The following is a 21,443-nucleotide window of genomic DNA, read 5'->3' as shown; positions in this document are numbered from 1 at the left end:
TCACCGCACATACATATGATCATTTTTTGTTAATGATGATGTTTTTTAAGTTGAGTGAAACGTCAACCCCTATCCCGTTTATATGCAATTATTTGTTAGTTTGTAGTGTTTATCGTTTCTTTCCTCTTACTATTTAACACGTAGAACGGTGGAGATAGCACTGTCAACAATCAGGGTTTACACGGGGGTTTACACTCATTTGCATATCTTCCATAATTGGTCTGACCATAGACCCTCCACCCGCGTGGAGGGTCTATGGTCTGACTAAATAACCCTCTTCCGCACTATAATTTCAAATGATTCGGGGATATGACTCAGTCCAAACACGCCTTTTGGTTTTGCCTTCTCCTTTGGTAAAGAGAACTGAAATTCATACATCAAATTAGCAACAATTAAGAAATACTCCATCCGAGCAAGCATTTCACCAACACATACACGCTGACCCATTCCGAACGGCGCGAAATGCATAGCATTATAGGATACACAGCTACCAGTGGTTGCATCAATGTATCGGTCTGCTTTGAATGTAAAGGGATCCTCAAAGACGTCTGCATCGTGATCGAGAGCCCAATGGTTCGAAATCACGTGTGTATCATTCGGGATAGAGTAGCCCCCAACGGTGGTATCTCGAATTGTGCGATGTGTAATGGCAAGTGGTAGAATAGTATGTAGACGCATAGTTTCGTACATGGCGGACTCCAGGTAAGGTAGGGATTCACGGTCGCCATACACGGGTCTACGATTTGGTCCAACCAACTTATCCAGTTCTTTGTGAATGTTCTCCTGTACACCAGGGTTTACACACATTTCAATGATAAACCATTTCGTGGCAGCCACAACTGTGTCAGAACCTGTAACAAATACGTTAAACTGGTCAGATAATATAGCTCATTAAGTAATGATGATTTCTGGTGATGATGATTTCTGATGATGATTTCTGATCACCACCGGTACCACCACCACCATCACCACATTTCAGTTCTTAAAATATAAAATTCAAAAATAAAAATAAATCTAAAATGTTGAAAGCGTTTCTGTACAACTGGAAATGAAGACCATATTCAATGAAAAATTAAGACTCGAAGATTACGTTGGCGATCTCTAGGGGGCGCTATATATAGTTCAAAAACGACCAAAGACTTTACTCAAAGCATCTCACTTCTATTTTTAATCTTTTAAAATGATAATGTGAGAAAAAAACTCAAAAATTAACTGACCTGGGGCAATGACACCCATCGCAAATTGCACTAAGTCATTATCACTGAACACATCTTCAACAGCAATATCGGCTTTAGTGTTACTTTTGAGGTCTTCTTTACCAATCAAGACAATATCGACTAAATCACGTGGCTTATTACGATCCAGGGTAGTCTTGTGGTCTTTAAGTTTCTTGTCCATAAACTGTGTTCTGACAGCTGCAATCTCCTTCAGTTTCTCCAGTCTTGAATTGTAAAAGGGTCTTAACCAACTGGCATAGTCTGCAAGAAACGAAATTCATTGAACTATAAGACTCTGTAAGTGCCCACCTATAACACTATTTCTGATACATTTACCCTAATAAGATTATACTTTTTCATGAGTAAGAGTACAGACAGTTAAAGGTAGGTCATATTAAAACTAATCTGGGCATGCGCAGTCGACAAGGTATTTCCAATACAGTGATTCACCATTGATGGGCTTTGATTTCAAGATGGGTGTGTCTTATAGGGAGAAGTCAACAGTTTAATTATATTGGATACAATAACTTAAAGGTGTTGGGGTTTGGGTTTTGAACCATTTAAGTTCTCATCCGACAAAATCAATTTTGCTTTGAACAGAATCGTTGTCTCTTAGATAGATCAAGGTTTTGTACCCGAAATATAAAATATTTCTAACAAAATAATTTGGGAACGAGGTCAAAATTATAAATACCTTACATAGACTTACCCACTGCATTTCCGCCATGCATAACTTTGAATTCATCGTTATTCATTTTCATATAGGCCAGAAACTCTGGATCGTCTTCTGTGTATGTTCTACCAATGGCCAATCGACATATTGAATTAAATGCTGTCAGATGTATTGGCCAATGTGGATTAAAACCTGACGGTGATCCTTTGGTGAAGGACTCTGTAGAAATAACACAAGACTGTAATTATAATATTTTGTATTGATTTTTTTTTTCGAACATGGTATAATGATAGTTTTCATTAATAATTGTTCAAACAATTATATAATTCAATAATTTTAATATCAAAATAGTGGCAAATAAATTAGCAGCTCGAACCCACATTTAATTAAATAGGTAATTATAATAACTTTAACTCATGATCATGTTGGAACAAAAGTAATGTTTTTTATAACTTCGAATAAGTTTTTGCAAACTTGGTAAAAGTTTAGAAAATTACTCAGTAAACACACTTTGCCTAGAAATATACAGTTAACACATACTTTTAATGCGATCCGACTTGAATTATGATAGCGTACTACTTTATTATGTGACAAATAAGGTGAACATTTTTTGGAGGCGGTTTTTATAGCTTCAAAAATCGATTCTCACCTATCAGTTTTCCAATCTCTTCTGTGAAAATTTCAGCCCACTTTCTAGTGCCAAAGGTGCGTAGTCCACTCATGGTTAGTTTACGTTTGATTTTGAGCGCCTCCGAATAGTCTTGAAAGGCGATACTTTTCAGACCACAAAGGGTGTCCCACGTAAGGTTGTGTGGTCTGCCAGCAAAGTCAGTCCTCCGTTCCACCATGGCTTCATACAGTGCTTTGTAAGTGTTCAGTACTATCACATTCTTGTCTAGAAGCTTTAAGCTGTACACAGATCCTGTATATTAACAAACATACATAATTGAGGTGAGGTGCAGTCTACAGAGTTTAAAACACGGTCTTTAGTTTGGTATTGGATATGAATACAAGTGTATTTCTTTTAAAAATATGATATTGAAATGTTGTATTAGAATGTCATGGTTACCAGAATCTTGACGCGTGAACAACAAGACGGTTTTAAAACAGTGAGAGATCTCTATCATTTGTGTCTGTGGGGACGCGATGAAGAAACTATCTGGGAAAGAAAGAAAACGACGACGACGACGACGATGGTGGGGTGATGATAGTGGTGGTGGTGGTGGTAATGGCAGTACTGGTGGAGGTGAATATGGTGATGATGATGCTGGTGGTGGTGGTGATGATGATGATGATGATGATGATGATGATGATGATGATGATGATGATGATGATGATGAAGAAAGTCGTGCCGTTACATTACATTACATTACATTACATTGTACTATAATGTGACAGTCATATGTTTATCAATTCATCGACGTCACGTTTCCATCCATAAATATAGAGGTGGGGTGAGAAATTAGATTGAAATTCATACCGTATGTTTTACTGTATTCAGTCAACTTCAAAGGAATGATCGGCCCAATCTGGAAAAAATTACCAATAATCGGCCATCCCGATGGACCATTTGGATAATTACTAGTTGCTTTCAGTCGTCGCCAACCCCAAACTACCATGGCAACGGTCAATACAGCTAAAGTCACTTCGTATATCATTGTAATATGTATATTATAGACTTCACCACTATTCTTGTAACGTTTTTTACATCTGTTATATATATAAGAACACAAATGACGTCACGACGTCTGAATGATGAATTCGATTCTCTCTGATGAAACCATTGTCTCAAACCACCATGACCTGATCATAGAGTTACACTGTAACATTTAACAAAACATATATTATCCATTCTATACTAGCAATGCTGAGTGATGGGGAGATGGTACACGTAGTGGGGACTATTCTGATATAGGCAGAGATAAAAGTGAGACGGACGCAAATATTTTTTGGTAGCGGGCAGGGGGCATGTGGATCCAATGCATCAGTCAAGGGGGGAGGAGGGGGGGGTGCATATAGAAACAGCTTTCACTTTCCCTTTTAACCGGCAATTAACCCAAAACTGTGTGAACATGGTCTATTATCATTTGTTTCGCTTTTTCAAAAGAATTCATAAAATTGACTCGTTGACTACGTCTGATAATGTCACATAATATGACGTAACCACTTATGTGACCTTATATGACCTTTCAAGTTTACCTCTAATCATTAACAGTGGAGGAGACTGTTTATGCATTAATGTCATTCATGCAATGGAGTTTGACCTCCTTCGACCAGTCTTCCTGTTGGACATTATTTCGCCACATTTTCACTTTTGATGTATAAATCATACTTTGAATTGGTAAGACGATTCTTCTCAAACTTTGTGAATGGTTTTCGTGATGTTCGCACGCTGTAAGCTCAAACTAAAACACACTGGTCTAGTCATTTACTTAGCAATGATTCAAACTACAGTGGACACCACGACCCGAGACTTATCAAGGGTCCGCTATATTGACAGAAACACACAGTATAAGCAAGGTCCAGGTATTCATACAGCGTTGTTGATTCATGTAAAGTATCTAATCAGACCAATAGATCAAATTTACCCACCTGTTTAAACAGTGCCCTCTTCATTTGGGGTTCAAAATACTACGAAAATAGATATCTCGATCCGTGATTGTGTGTTTGTGAGTTCGCGGTTGTTTCTTCTACGTTTAGACTGTTCGCCTACAGGCTGGATGACTAACTAAGTTGACGCAGGCAGACACAGGCAGCAAACAATGGACGTAAGCAAATATGACCATTGAAGCATGGAGTTTAGACACTATTTGCCCAGCCATCAATCAGCCACACATCACTATTGTGGACCAATAAAATACTGAATTAGCTGTGGTGTGGTGTGGTGTGGACCTTGTTCACCCCATTCCCCACCCCATTTTTCATCCCGTTTTATTTTATTCTGTGGTTTCTGCATATTTAATGTAGTGGTTATACTATGTCGAATTATCCATTTCTCATTTAGGCTAAAAAAAAATGTTTCTGGTCAGCGCACCCTCGCGTCGGTCTTTGTGTGTGTGTGTGTGTGTGTGTGTGTGTGTGTGTGTGTGTGTGTGTGTGTGTGTGTGTGTGTTTGTCCAGCCCATGCAGTCTGCAGATCGATGGGGAAACACAAAAATAACCTTCCCTACTTCAGCGTCGTCGCACCATTTTAGACAAACTATCCTGACCAGAAACAATTCGTTGTGTTTGTTTGTTTGTTTGTTTGTTTGTTTGTTTGTTTGTATGTTTTATTTGTTTGTTTGTTTGTTTGTTTGTTTGTTTGTTTGTCCGTTGTTTGTTGTTGTTGTTGTTGGTGTTTTTTTTTGGGGGGGGCATATATATGTTGTTTCACTGTTGTGTGGGTATCGCTGAGTGTATATTTGGTGACCTCCATATGATCTATGATGTTCTTAGGCTAACAATGATTTAACTGGGCATAGACATAGAGTTGTGATATCAATTATGATTGTGATCTCTCAGTCAATACAGATGACAGAAGAATCAATATAAAAAAATGATCAATCACCTTGCCACTGGGCCGCGAACTAGGGTAGCAAAACCACTAAAATGGTATAATAATTTTTAAATCAATAGTAATTGGCCTCCGATCGTGCTCTAGATACATACCAGGATTTAACCCATTTATGCTAATTAGCCAAGCAATTTTTAAAACTCTTTCTAGAAACCTGACTTGATATTGATGTTTCGCGTTTTACATCTTTTGGTGTTCATGACTGAAGGATGAAATAAAGATAAGACCCCCCCCCCCCAACTCCCTCTGTTGTTTCTAGGTGTTAGATGGGACGATAACTAAATAACGATTGTCAAAACTTTTTATTGAATATTCTACAAAAAATAATGTAATAGACATAATGAGATTCAATTATTATCATTGAAATAATGTCGATTTTGCCCAAAGACTATAATTATGGCTTCGCTTTTTCAATAAACCTTATGTGTAACACACACGCACGCGCGCGCGCGCACGCATACACACACTTGCATACATACATACATACATACTTACATGCACACACACAGACAGACAGACACATACATACATACATACATACATACATACATACATACATACATACATACATACATACACACACACACACACACACACACACACACACACACACACGCACACATGCACACACAGACACATACAAGTAACTTTGATTTGACTTAATTTATTATGATTCCATCACCAATCATAGTAAAGTTCATAGCATTTACAAGGCACTTACAAATGTACTCTCAGACTGGTCTATCCAAAAAGTTGATAGAACTAAAATAAAATCTTGAAAATGAGTAATTTCTATAATGCTTTAAAACGTCACATTGGATTCAACTGTCTTGCATCGTAGTAGGTTTAATTTACAAAATTATAGCTTAGACGTGTCGTCGTAAACGAAATATTAATTTTTTGCAAATTCTAACAAGTTGATGCATAGAAATATAACAGTGGTTGAAAAGGCAAATATTACATGAAATTTACAATAATTGTAATGAACTGACGTTAGTACTAATCTATAAGTTGCTTGATTACTTTTTTAAAAATCCTATAGACCCATCCGATATCGTCACCATGTAAATGTAAGTATTGTCATGGAAACAAGCCCAGCCTATAAAATCATAAAATGACAGACGTACTTCCATGGAAAAAGCTCTATAAATTTAAAGATTGAAGATTTTGTATTCTCACATTCCTGCAAGCTGGGAATATGGAATAAGAAGCGTGGGATCGAATTCAATCCCACATTGTGTCAATGCGTGAGTTAAATTTTGTGTTTGCAAGAATAACGAGGACATGGGAAAATACTCCCACACAGCAATGATCTAAGATGGTATATCTAACACTCGTTATTACGAGCACCCCCAACTTGTCAGATATTCCATCTCAGCCCATTTGGAGTGGGTGATTCTATTAACTTGCAGGTACTGGGCAGAAAGGCATTTCCATGTTAAATGTTTACACGAATTTAAAACTTTTAAAATAGCACATAATAAATTCAAAATCTGTACCAAGTTTATTGAGAGGTTTTGAAATCTTTATGAATATATTGACATATATTGAAGTCGGATGACGTCATAATTTTAGTACAGGAATTTTTTTCTAAGGACGGAAAATGTGAACGATATGTTATGAAATGAAATGCTTAGTACTACATATTGTGAAAACAAATCTGAATATTGAATGCCATATTCATATATACATAATGAACGAGTGCCTCCTTATTATAACTTACTTATATTAATTTGCACCATTCTGGTTTTTGAGAAAATAATTTCATAATAATATTTTGTTGTATAATTTAATAAATAGTTATTTTTATTGTAATAATTAGTTTTTGATCTCCACAAAGGGTTCTTACGAGTAATATTTCACCTGTTCAGGACAGCAAGCTTTGTGAAACTGTCATGTCGATCTGAACAGGCGAAACTTTACTCGTAAGTAGTTCGAAGCCTTGGTCGTGATACTAGAACCATGGAAGTAAAACACACAGTAAATAATTTGGAAAACACTTTTCTCAAATTAAACACCTTTCCTGTGTCTAGTAACGCATGAAAAGCTTAATTTTAGATAAATAAAGTGTTCCACCAGTGATATATACATTGAAGCATAAATTGTAACGTGTTTAAAGACTGTCCGTTTGAAGCGTAATTATAACTTTTAAAATATCAAATTTCAATATTGCGCCCTTTTTCATGCTAGCAGATTTGCATATTTGCAATAATTACAAATCATCTATTTGGCAACTCTCAATATGAAGCTGGGTCTTCACACATGGCGCACAATTCAGAGACATAATCACGGATAACTTATATGAGCCGACCACTACATTTTTAACAACTTATTTTCAAATCGTAAAACTAAATTGAAATTGTTCCCCTCAGCAATCACAATGCGTTTATTATTCAATGAAACATGACACATGGCATGAAACAACGATTTTTCCCCCCAAAATCCTCTAAACTAGCTAAATACAAAAGTGTTTTTGGACTTGTCTAGAGGCTAGCCGTTGGGTTGAAATCTGAAGATATCTTTTGCCAACGTCTAGTTCAATGATGAGCCCAGATGGAAGTTCAAGTTCAAATAAAGCCACCCACACAGTCATTAACACCAAGTCTTCGTTAATTAATCATAGAATTCTGCCCAATAATAAGTCAGTGTGTATTGGTGGGCAATTATATAATGTCCAAATATGGTATATTTGTCAGCTCAGAATGCTACTTATACACTGGTTACATCATTCTAACATTTGGGGTTTACTCATTTGCATGAACAACATTTGGTTCATGAGTTCTTGTCGCGCTAGAAGGGGTGAAGAGATAGGTTCAACCCCAACAGTTAAACCTCTAGTCTAAGACTATTTTTAGACATGCCATGATTATTTCACCATTTTTTTCGTTGATATACAATTACCCCATTGATTATTGTTTATCAAAAAATAAATATGAATTTCAACAATAAGGAACACGCATGTAGATTATTATGAGCAACAATACAATCTTCAATTCATTTTTAAAATATACAAATGCTTGTCCTTTCCAAGCAATATTATATTAACACTATATAGTTTCAACGGTTATCTTATCAGAATTATTTACAGCTTCCAAAATCGTGATCCAACTCAGACAAAAACAATAAATACGTACCTATGAATTTCCAAATCAATAGTGACTCACTGATCAATCACTTCACTATAGTTTTCTCGATAACACATAAACGGGTCGATGAGTAATGTGAAGAACAGTTTGGTTGTTCGATGATTAATTACTCAGTTAACGATACAAAAGGTTCGTCAAAATTTGTACAGGTATAAATCACAAACAATTCAAAATATTGAGAAAAAAAGAGATAGAAGTTCATGGCCTCGAGTAATACAATGTATTTACTGTATTATAATATAGCATGTTTACGGTGCTGTGGAAATACATTGTTAGCTGGTCATACTATCCTAGCTGTCGTTTCCAGAGGGCTAGCGCGTACGACCAGCTAACGATGTATCTCCACAGTGCCGTAAAACAGGCTATATTACAATATAAAATTAAACTGGATCATTGTTATATCAAATCCGATAATGTTAACATCCTTAGTTATATACATAAATTCTAAAACCTTCAGTATGTGTTATTATCATTACGTTTTGAAATTAATAATTTATGAATATCAACATCTTATCATATTTATTATAATTGCAATAAATTGTTAACCGATACTGGAACAAAAGGTGTATTTTTTGTTTCAAATATTGATATAAAAATAGGTATTTACAAGAGTAGTAACTGACAGGACACATTGCTTGGTTACGTTGTCCAGTCATGTCACCTCATGTTGGTAGAATACAAGCCGATGAACGTAGTAACACATAGTGCAACATAACTTGTAATCACAGGCGTTGAACCAGCCGTGTAAGCTGAAATAGGGAACAGGTGTACAATTAATATACTTGGCATCATATTTGATATTATACTTTGTACATGATGTAGATAAGGACGCTATAATTTTGATTTTATTTGAGAAGCAACAATTTCTCAGAGCTGATTACGAATAGCGTAGCATTCAGATCAGTCGCCAGGGGAAGATAAGACGAGGATAATGTGGCGGTAGTATACAAAAAACCTTCTGATCTACTATTTTTCTTACACTTTCTTGATATTTTGCTGATAAAAATGCAAGATTAAAAAAAAAAAACTTACATGAAAATTATTATTTTGCAGTACTTTCACTTATAAAATGTAAGTTTTGAAAGGGACAATCAACACTTGAAATTATGATGTAAAATTTATCACATTTGCTAAGAAATTAAAAACCCAATGAAAATAGATCAGAAGGTTTTAGTCACGTGTCAGAGTTGATATTTTTGTATTGCCAGTGGTGATATAGGTCTACCAGTATTACCAGTCAATCGTTCATCGTAGTTTCAATATCACAACAATATATGATTTCTATCATTTAAAGAATTAGGCAAAACTTCTCACGTCCGATGTTAACACGTCTTAGCGTTTCCCCCGGGTTACATCTGGCGTATTAATATTAATATTAGAATTAGTAATCATTCAATATAAAATTTAATATTGTTCTCATACCTTGAGCACAGTTTTGGCCCGAATACTTTTCTTCACAGATGCAAAGATATGTATTGTTGCCGTCAACGCATTGCCCGTCATTTTTACAGGGATTACTTGCACATTCGTCAACATCTGAAATTGAGCAAAAAGTATACGTTAATACCGAAATACCAAATCTAGTAATGTATATTGTGATATTATCTATCTATAAATGTATTGATCTCGCAATGACTGTCTGTCTGTATGTATGTCTGTCTGTCTGTCTGTCTGTCTGTCTGTCTGTCTGTCTGTCTCGCTCTCTCTCTCTCTCTCTCTCTCTCTCTCTCTCTCTCTCTCTCTCTCTCTCTCTCTCTCTTTGTCTGTCTCTATGTCTGTTTGTGTCCAACCAAACGTCCGCCGTCTGTTTTTCTGTGTGCCTATCATTTACAATCCTAACTCACTTATTTCACAGGTACTTCCTTCAAATCCCGGTGCACAGCTCCTACAAATATATCCATCAGCGGTCGGAATACATGACCTGGCATTTTGGCATGGATTCGAGCTGCAGGCAGTTGTACCTTTTAGTAAACAAATAAAACAGAAATGATAACATATTAAGATTTTGTAAGTAAACATTACTTATACACTATAATATAATCTAACTGCACAATTTGATAGCATTATAAGTCCTGTTTAACTCTTTTGGTGACCAATTGTAATATTCATACTTACTCATTAGATACTGACACTGCGAACCTCCGTACGCCTCTAAACATTCACACGTATAAACCCCCATGTCAGTATCTAGGCATGTTCCATCATTCAGGCAGGGATTTGGTAAGCATGGATCGACGGCTACATAGAATGGTAGAAATGTTGGTTATCATTTAAATACATTCATAGTCCGTTATGTAGCATTTTATGCCCCCCCCCCCACTCTCCCCTTATATCCCTCTCCCTCCCCCCTATTTTTTATTACAAATCGTCGTAATTCTGTCCGGAATACGATACGCGAGCACCCTTGAACGACAGTTTAAAACGTGGATTGTGCAAATACGTACGCGCACTAGACGTAAACGCAGATACTTCACTCAGTTTTGCTCTTACATATTACATTATTTATGACAGAAATTGTGAATTTTAAATTAAAAAAAAAATCCTTACAAATATCGCAATGAGTTCCTTTCCAATCCGCAGGACATGTGCAATAATAGCTGTCTGGTTCTCCGCCAATCGTAAAACACGAACCACCATTTTTACATGGTGCACTTTGACACATATCTTGAGATACAGCTGGAAGATACAATAGACAATAAATAAATAAATAAATAAATAAATAAATAAATAAATAAATAAATAAATAAATAAATAATCTTTATGTAAACATATATGTGGTCACCAATTTATTAAGTTTTGGTAAAGATCAAATAAACACTGCCGAAAAGTATATCTCGAAAGGAATTATACTACTAACAGCAGCTAGGGTTTTTTACCGCTTAGTGGTGTTCTCATCTACCTCCCTGGACAGCACCACCAACCACACCAGGTCGGTAAGAATAAAAACACATAATTATATGTTATACATACCCAGATCACAGTTTTTTCTGCCCCAACCACTCTGACAAACACACACATAGTCATTATCGTGTTTACGAAAACATACTCCGTTGTTGGAACATGGAGATCCTACACAACCGGAAGCTGTGAAACACAAAACACAAACTATATGAACACACCGTGTGGTAGTATTTGGTGTTCAGTGTATGTACATGTATATACCTCCCACGTTATTGAAAACAAATGGTCTGTCAGTTCTCTAGAGTTCGTCATTATTCGTATGTACTATTAACTTTAGAATCTTTACATGGTATAATACAGTGGACAGCGTAAGTATACTTATTTGCTCTTTACAGTGCATTGGTTATATGTTGTTGTTGTAAGGACGCCCTTACTTCTCTCTCATCGTAACACCTTAAAAGTTAAAGGTCGGTCGGGTAAAAACAAATTTATAAGTTTTTTAAAAAGAAAATTTAAGTAAGTGTATGTGTACATGTAGATGCCGATACTTTCATATCACGACACGTTTAACAATCTAACAATTGAGTATCATTTGATGAAAGGGTAGATGTAGTTTTTAGATTGTAATTTCTACTGTAAATGTCAAAATGTAAAGAAGAAGAAGAAGAAGAAGAAGAAGAAGAAGAAGAAGAAGAAGAAGAAGAAGAAGAAGAAGAAGAAGAAGAAGAAGAAGAAGAAGATGATGATGATGATGATGATGATGATGATGATAATAATAATAAAGGTGAATTATTACTTGTATAGATTTCACAATTTGTACCACTCCATCCTTTTTGACAAGTACAGCTATACGAACCACCTATATACTGACAAGCACCATTAATACAAGGGTTGTTGGCGCATGGATTACCCCCAGTAGCTGTTTGAACACAAACACAATTCAGTTCATGATTGTCCTAAATAACCATGGTAACAGATGGAAGATCCTGCCGTCATTTCACATCATGATTATTCCTATACGAACGGATTTTATGGAGTAACACTTGTAACATCAAAATAAATCAGTTCCTTGTCGCGTTTTCTTTCTTTTCCAAAAAAATTCCTTTCCATATGGGAATTATAAATTCTGGAAATATGTACGTGCTTACGCCTTGTAATTTAAAAAGTTTAAGATAAGAAATATCAATATATTCTATGATACATGTCTGAGGACGACTTACGTGTTAGGCAGTTAAATCCCGTCCATCCAGAGGAACATGTACATGTATAAGAACTGCCACTACTAGTACACATACCATTATTGTAACATGGATTACTGTCACACGATGTACTCCCTGTGAACACGAAATCATAAGTATAATTTTGATATGGTTTAATAATTCATTAAGCTTTATATTTATTTGGTAATTTAAAACTACAAAATACACATAACACATTTACACATGATGCATATATATTGTATGTATGTATGTATGTATGCATGCGTGCATGTGTGTATGCGTGTATGTATGTATGTATGTATGTATGTGTGTATGCGTGTATGTATGTATGTATGTATGTATGTATGTATGTATGTATGTATGTATGTATGTATGTATGTATGTATTTATGTATGTATGTATGTATGTATGTATGTATGTATGTATGTATGTATGTACATGTATGTATGTATGTATGTATGTATGTATGTATGTATGTATGTATATATGTATGTATGTATGTATGCATGCGTGCATGTGTGTATGCGTGTATGTATGTATGTATGTATGTATGTATGTATGTATGTATGTATGTATGTATGTATGTATGTATGTATGTATGTATGTATGTATGTATGTATGTATGTATGTATATATGTATGTATGTATGTATGTATGCATGCGTGCATGTGTGTATGCGTGTATGTATGTATGTATGTATGTATGTATGTATGTATGTATGTATGTATGTATGTATGTATTTATGTATTTATGTATGTATGTATGTATGTATGTATGTATGTATGTATGTATGTATGTATGTATGTATTTATGTATGTATGTATGTATATATGTATGTATGTATGTATGTATGTATGTATGTATGTATGTATGTATGTATGTATTTATGTATGTATTTATGTATGTATGTATGTATGTATGTATGTATGTATGTATGTATGTATGTATGTATGTATGTATGTATGTATGTATGTATGTATGTATGTATGTATGTATGTATTATACTGTCTGTGTTCAGTACTTACTGAATTGACAATTAAAACCAGTCCACCCAGATTGACAAATACAGCTGTAAGAAGTGCCGACAACTTGACACTGTCCATTAACACATGGATTGTTTGTACATGGATTAACGGTAGTAGCTGGGTGAATAAAAACAGAATATTATCAAAAGGTTGCAATTGGATGCTGATCAGTTTTATATCAATTGTTAATTGTGTACAATAAATTAATTAAAAACCTGTCTAGATTATTATACCAAATACGCTTCGTATCAGTAAATCTCCATGTTTTGATTTATATATGTGAGATAAATATTGATCTACTTGAAATATGTAACAAATATCTGTAAAAGATATGTGCCATCAGCATGATTTTAAAATCATAACTGATATGTAAATTGTATCATTTTTATTCCCACTTTGCAAGATACTGATGTTTGTATTAAATTGGAACGACATTCTAGGAAATAGATGTATCAAACTTGAGGTTCTGGAGTCACTTCATGATTTCACGTTACATATAATTTGTATGTGATTGTCAAGAACCACCAGATTGAAACTCTATTTCACCTCTCTTGTTCCCACACTGGTTCATCTAATGCAGGCATACATATGCATTAGATGAACACTGAATATTCATGACTATGGTAATGAACACTTAGGAGATACTGCCTACCTATTTGGCAATTTGTTCCTGTCCATCCAGGCATACATGTACATTGGTACGAATTGCCAACATTCCTGCAAACCCCATTATTGTAGCAGAGATTATTGGTACACAAAGTAGAGACTGGGAACAAAATAATACATAATATTTTTCAACATTGTATTTGTAATGATTATACGTCATACAGATTGGTAACTGAAAGTCAGCAATTTCACAGTCAACACTCTGCTCCATTCAACATAATAACCGGGTTTTTATCTAACATATCTCTTTACAGATAAAATTTAAAATTAAGCTTTAATACTCTTCTCTAAAGAATCAATGGTGCAATGTTGGGCATGCATTACAGCATCACAATGTTATGACGTCACGGCGTGAAAACAACACACTACAACAGTCATGCCTACAAATTCAAGTTCCAAAAGTTCACACTGGGATAGATTTCTACAACTAACATCTGCAATTAAATTTACCATCGGGATAACACACACGATGGGTTAATATTATCACATTTCACAATTTATATACATACATACATACACACATACATACATACATACATACATATATATATATATTTATATATATATATATATACATATATATATGTATATATATGTATGTATATATATATATATATGTATATATATAGTATGTATATATATACATATATTATATAATACCATATAGTCATGCGCAGTTTTGACAACTACCTAGAGTTAACATATATTCTATGTAAATATTAGCTGTGAATACATATTGTATATACATATATACATATAATGACACATATATACATATACACATATATGTAGATATATACATACATTGATATATATATACCAAGCTAATATTTACTTACTTAATTCACAATTTTCACCAGTCCATCCGGGTTGACAATTGCAGATATAAGAACTGCTACCTGGATTACTAGCACACACGCCATCGTTCTGACACGGCTTGTCAGTTATGCATTTGTTCGAAGCTAAAAAATGTCAATTATTGTACAGATATAGAATATCAATACCTTGTTTCAGTGAGTCAAGGGTAGTATCTATATGAATATATTACGATAAATATCAGTTTAATTAAAAAAAGTTATTTTTAGAGCAAAATTGAGCTGTAACGTCAATTTAACGATTCCTGATTTTCACTGGGTCTATGTATGCAAACAACGCAAAAAAGCAAAAAAAAATACCACAAAAATATTCAAACATGTGTTTGCGTCAATCTGCTTAAACCTTATGATGTTCCCCATATAGACGTTTAACTTTTGATTACTTCCGGTTGTGTACTTCCGGTTAACTGTGAAAATGTAAAAAGTTATCTGAGAATGTCAAATAGCATTGAATTGGGCAAAGTGTGATAGGCAATTCTTTTGAAGGAACTATGACAAATTAAAGTATACCTGTTTGACAGTGAATACCAGTGAATCCATTGGGACAAACACAGCTATAACCGTTGCCATTAACTGAACACGTGCCACCATTACTACAGACAACGGCTTGACATGGGGATTGGTCTAAACAGGATCGGAGAGAAATTTAGGCAAACAGATCTCACACCATGTATTATTCTACTCCTATTTGAAGTCAGGGTTACAATTACTGTGTGTGTGGGACCTGTACACATCATGCAATGACTTAGAGTCACATACTGTTCACTTTTATGCAATTCAAGTTATTTAAATAGAAACACAGTGGGCACTGGAGATCAAATCTAATTACATTAAAAGATTGAACAGTTTGTAAATCATTCATTCCGGTGTCAAATTGCAATCACGTGTTGCGCTGACGTAGGGATTACGTCACCAACAACAGACATGGCAGTCTCCTTGAGTTTGATCTTTCATTCTCCTAATGCTCAAAATAGGTCAGTAACTATAGCAACCCACCACCTCAAAGTTAAGGATCCATATTTCATGCTCTTCTAGGCTATCAATTGCAAGCATAACTTACACAATTCACAGTTCGATCCTGCAAAATTTGATGGGCATTGGCATGTATAGGTTCCCACTCCATCTATGCACACACCACCATTTAAACACGGCTGAGTGTTGCATTCATTGATATCTACGATAAAAAGTAAATACAAGTATCAGTGCATTTAGCAACGTTCAGTATATACATGTACTTAAATTCTAAATCGAATAGAAAATATTGATTGATTGATTGATTGATTGGTTGGTTGGTTGGTTGGTTGGTTGGTTGGTTGGTTGATTGATTGATTGATTGATTGATTGATTGATTGATTGATTGATTGATTGATTGATTGATTGATTGACTGAGGTAGGGTCCAATATAATGATGAATAAGAAAAGGAGAAGCCAAATATACCAATGAAGTAAGGTACATTATTCAGACTACTGTAGTGATACTTGCTTCAAGGTACAAAAAGAACTTGATGACTGTACAAGACACACAGAGTGAAACTTGCTAAGCTAAGAAAAGATCATGTCTTCACAAATTACAAGATGAATACAATCTCATGCTCATTACACTTGAGAAATGCAATGTCAATATGTACATTATAATTTCCAAGGTGTTATTTCAGATGTCTTCATTCAACATCTGTGTTAAAGACTTCAGAGAGTATCAAGCTAATACCAAAAGTGATAAAGTCATAAACAAGTATACGATTGCTGCATTTATTCATTGCTAACCACGGGGCTTCATCTTGAATAATAAAAGTTATCTGACTTCCTTTTTTTCTTTTGTCATCAAATCAAGTTAGGATACCTTGATTATTCAGGACACAATGCCTCGACCCTGGAGTACTTCTGGACAGGGTCTTTGAACTGCAACATCAACAAGTATACGCTGCATCTGCTAATCTTTCAACATTTTGATATAACAACGAAAAACTGCTTTTAAAATCTCTGTGCCCATATCCAGATGATGTATCTAACATCGAGCCTTTTTAAAAGTTAAATATGTTGTTTTGTACACATCTCAAGAAATGTTCAACGACTGAAACCTCAAGCTCGAAACCATAGAATGCAGAGGAATTAGCAAAGAGTACTCTTTATTTCTCGCTATCTACAATTTATAACATATCGTTTTAATGTGGTATTCAGTGATTGGCTCAGATCGTATCACGTGAAATGGACAATTGACCCATAGTGACCATTATTTGCATATAGCGGCACTAGTCGCGATCAATTTTCCCTAGGACAACATTCATTCCTCACGGCATTTGCTTTGACTATGGAAAGGATAGGAGCCTGAGAGTGTGCTGTGATATAAAACACTTATTGCTTGGTCTTATTCGGCACTAGTACCCCCGTCCCCACCCCACACCCCCCTCCCCATCCCGTGCTATTATGTAGCAACTATCAAAGTCAGGTAATAAATGTATGATATTCAACGTGCTCAGATGTGATGCTTTTCGGGGAGAATAGTTCTGTATGTCTTGCCTATTTCATTGTTATTTTGAGAAATGAGAGAATCCATTTACGATTACTGTATTAGTTCTATTTCTATTTTGTGAATTGTTTCTTACTTGTTTCACACAAATTACCATAGAAGCCACTCCTACAAAGGCAAACATAACTCCCAGATTGGTCAGAACAGGTGGCGCCATTCCTACATGGATTGCTTGCACATTCATTCAAATCTGTAACATACCACGACATAACGTAATATAACATAACGTAACACCATACAAAAAATAACAGCACATATCATGTACAGAACACAGTGCAGTATCACATTACAACATGATAAAGTACAATCTTGTAAGCAAACAAACGACTTAATGTAAAAGCAGGTGGCGCCGTGATTGCTGCAGGGTATGCTAGCAAATTCATTTTCAAAATTAAAAATGTAGCATAGAATGTGGCAAACTTGCACAGTGCAACAATTTATAACATTTATAACAATATGTATTTATGAATGTAGGACATAAGGCTGATGAAATTGTTCACCGAAGCTTATCACTTAGTGTGATGTCACGCCACAATTGAACGTATCAAATCTTATGACGTCACCGTTCTTTGTTGCTTATCACAGTGTGATATCATGCCACGATTTAGCATATCATACTATCATATAGTGTAAGGTCAGGCCACGATTTTAGCATATCACATACTGTGACGTCAGGCCACAAATTTAGTATATCACATAGTGACGTCAGGCCACATATCACGTAATACGACTTCATCGTGTTACATGCTGTGTGATAAAACATCACATGGAACGTTTCTTACTTGTTTGACAATAAATACCAGTGAATCCAGCGTTACAAATACAGATATAGCTTCCAGACTGGTCAGAGCAAGTGGCGCCATTTCTACATGGGTTGCTAGCACATTCATTTAAATCTGCAACACAGCGTAACAATAGCATAGCAAAGCAAAAAATTACAACATTATACAATAAAAGCAGGACACTGGCCGAAGAAGTAAAAACATGAAACGGTACTGTGTAACATAACATGATATTCACCAACGGTCAAGTATAACATTACGTGGTGCTGTAACATGAAATTATCACATAAAACAACCTAAGATCGATTGACAACATATCAAACATCAAAACATAATAGTGTATATCCCTTACTTGTTTCACAATTAATACCAATGAAGCCAGCCCTACAAGTGCATCTATAGCTCCCAAATTGATCAGTACACGTGGCACCATTCCGGCATGGGTTGCTGGCACACTCATTGACATCTATAACAAATTCAGCGTAACATAACACAACATGACGGCTCAGTATACAGCATTACAAATAACATAACACATTGCATGACAACATCACACACAACACAACATATTGCAACATAGCATGGGAAGAAATATCACTGAGGAGTAGCGTAACATAACATAATGTCATTTATCATAATATTTATATTGTTATCAGCATAACATAAATTTTGAATGTGTCTTACTTGTTTGACAGTTAGTACCCGTATATCCAGGTCTACACACACATGTATACTTCCCAGACTGGTTTAAACAAGAACCGCCATTTCTACATGGATTGCTTGTACACTCATTCGAGTCTGTAACACAACACAACACAACATAACATAACATAACATAACATAACACAACAAAACACAATACAGTAAAATACAATATAGTACAGTACAGTGCAGTGCAATATACTAGTAGTACAGTGCAGTACAGTGTAGTGCAGTGCAATACAATACAATACAATACAATTCAATACAATACAATACAATACAATACAATACAATACAATACAATACAATACAACACAATACAACACAACACAACACAACACAACACAATACAATACAACAAAAACATGATTTTGCATAACGTGACATGACAACATAACATGTATATAACAACATAACATATTTAAAATAACAAAATATGATCTGGAATGGCATGGCAATGGATAGCATAAATAACATTACACACATCTACTAGTACATCGCATACATAATAACACTTAATTCATCATAGCATAACACATCACAGTACATGACAATAGTGATATTCTTGACTTTGCCAAATGCCTATTTAATGACCCCCAAAACAAACAAACAAACAAACAAAAACTATGATACTGTCCCCATTAGTTCAATATTCCTTTCTGATATCATCTGCAAAAAATGCTACTTGATCGTGGCTCATTTACAATAAACATTGCTATTTTTTATGATCTTAAAAGAAATAACCCTTATTTGAAATAAAAATCACTGAGTTATTCTACCAATACAATGTAATACATTCATTTATCCTTAGTTATCCTTAAATGTGTTCATATTAGATATTGCCCTTTGTCTTCTCATGTAGAAAAATTCTCTAATTTGCTGCCTGGATAAACTGTCCTGTTCTCTCCACATCAGAAGACAAGGAGGTAACACCGTGAACAGGGACGAGGGGTACACCAATTATATCATCTCTACGAACTCGTCATTGCCACTACGCCACCTAGCGGTCAAGCTAGCAAACGGACCCTTGACAAAGTATGTCGACCTGAACAGGCGAAATGTTACCCATAAGTGATAAGAACCCTTGTTTGTGGTACAAGAACTAATTATTATTATATATTCATTTGTTTAACAGTACTTGAGAAAATAAGAAGAGTCAGCTTACCCGATTCACAGTTAGTACCCGTATATCCGAACTGACATTGGCATGTGTACCTGCCCAACTGATTTATACATATACCACCATTTCTACATGGACTACTGTTGCACTCATTAATGTCTGCAATACAGGGATATTTTCATTTTAAAAAAATTGTGGAACGATAGTCCAAATGATTATGGTAAAGTTCACGGAACGAAAATGATTGTAGGAATCTGTTGTGTTGTGTTGTGTTGTGTTGTGTTGTGTTGTGTTGTGTTGTGTTGTGTTGTGTTGTGTTGTGTTGTGTTACGCCACTGCTTCATCAAGATGAAAGTGCTTTGGAAGGAGGATTTCTCACAAACATGTACAGTAAGTGAACCCGATTTATCAAACTTATATGTATGTATGTATGTATGTATGTATGTATGTATGTATGTATGACTGACACACACACACACACACACACACACACACACACACACACACACACATACACACATACACAACACAATTTATCTTACCTGTTTCACAAAAAGTGCCAGTATAACCTTCTTTACAGATGCAAGTAAACCTGCCGATGTGGTTGATACAGTCGCCATTATTTCTACAAGGATTGCTTGAACACTCATCGGTATCTGTACAAATTGCATATTTGTACAATTAGATTGATGAAAAATTAGGATTGAGAAAGTGACTCGTGGGTAAGAATTGACTTAAACTTTAAATTTGTACAGTCTACCAACCGATTGACCTTAGTAATCATCATATCTACACAATCATGTAAATTCTTGTTACCTTCGACCATTATTTAATTCTTGGATCATGAAATCAATCAATGTGTTAAAAAATTAGGAATCAAACTAAGATTTAAAATTAGCATCATTTTCTGAATTTAGGTTTAAGATACTGTCTTTAGGCCAAGAAAAATTGTTTCTGGTCAGTGCGACGACCCGATTTATTTATTTTTTTGATTCTCAACAAACCTATCACTCGGTTTACTATTTATGGCAGATAC

General features: G+C 35.0%; 2 protein-coding genes across 10 annotated transcripts in view; both read right to left on the bottom strand.

The window, feature by feature from the left end:
- Positions 1-264: 264 nt before the first annotated feature.
- LOC144449658 (cytochrome P450 2U1-like) lies at positions 265-3,548 on the bottom strand. The gene is made up of 5 exons (XM_078140232.1): positions 3,371-3,548; positions 2,540-2,812; positions 1,927-2,109; positions 1,218-1,478; positions 265-851 (listed from the first exon to the last, which is right to left on the bottom strand). The coding sequence occupies exons 1-5, from the start codon at positions 3,546-3,548 to the stop codon at positions 265-267; spliced, it is 1,482 nt and encodes a 493-aa protein (XP_077996358.1).
- Positions 3,549-6,111: 2,563 nt separating this feature from the next.
- The window catches only part of LOC144449169 (uncharacterized), a 29,245-nt gene continuing 13,913 nt past the window's right edge, over positions 6,112-21,443 (bottom strand). For 4 of the 9 annotated variants that reach the window (XM_078139659.1, XM_078139660.1, XM_078139667.1 and 1 more), the window contains 19 exons: positions 20,950-21,063; positions 20,453-20,566; positions 19,270-19,383; positions 18,938-19,051; positions 18,586-18,699; positions 17,880-17,993; positions 16,337-16,450; positions 15,787-15,900; positions 15,241-15,363; positions 14,388-14,501; positions 13,736-13,852; positions 12,711-12,824; positions 12,287-12,409; positions 11,560-11,673; positions 11,137-11,265; positions 10,705-10,827; positions 10,434-10,550; positions 10,012-10,125; positions 6,112-9,338 (listed from right to left, as the gene is read on the bottom strand). In XM_078139659.1, the coding sequence (XP_077995785.1) occupies positions 9,247-9,338; positions 10,012-10,125; positions 10,434-10,550; positions 10,705-10,827; positions 11,137-11,265; positions 11,560-11,673; positions 12,287-12,409; positions 12,711-12,824; positions 13,736-13,852; positions 14,388-14,501; positions 15,241-15,363; positions 15,787-15,900; positions 16,337-16,450; positions 17,880-17,993; positions 18,586-18,699; positions 18,938-19,051; positions 19,270-19,383; positions 20,453-20,566; positions 20,950-21,063 (2,192 nt within the window). In that variant the 3' untranslated portion in view covers positions 6,112-9,246. The remainder of the gene's footprint in view (positions 9,339-10,011; positions 10,126-10,433; positions 10,551-10,704; positions 10,828-11,136; positions 11,266-11,559; positions 11,674-12,286; positions 12,410-12,710; positions 12,825-13,735; positions 13,853-14,387; positions 14,502-15,240; positions 15,364-15,786; positions 15,901-16,336; positions 16,451-17,879; positions 17,994-18,585; positions 18,700-18,937; positions 19,052-19,269; positions 19,384-20,452; positions 20,567-20,949; positions 21,064-21,443) is intronic. The other 5 variants (XM_078139665.1, XM_078139663.1, XM_078139662.1 and 2 more) reach the window with 5 other exon arrangements.

This window comes from Glandiceps talaboti, chromosome 18 (assembly GCF_964340395.1).
Source record: "Glandiceps talaboti chromosome 18, keGlaTala1.1, whole genome shotgun sequence".
Taxonomy (NCBI): Eukaryota; Metazoa; Hemichordata; class Enteropneusta; family Spengelidae; genus Glandiceps; species Glandiceps talaboti.
Note: the sequence above shows the minus strand (reverse complement) of the source record. Positions and strands in the feature narration are given on the sequence as shown.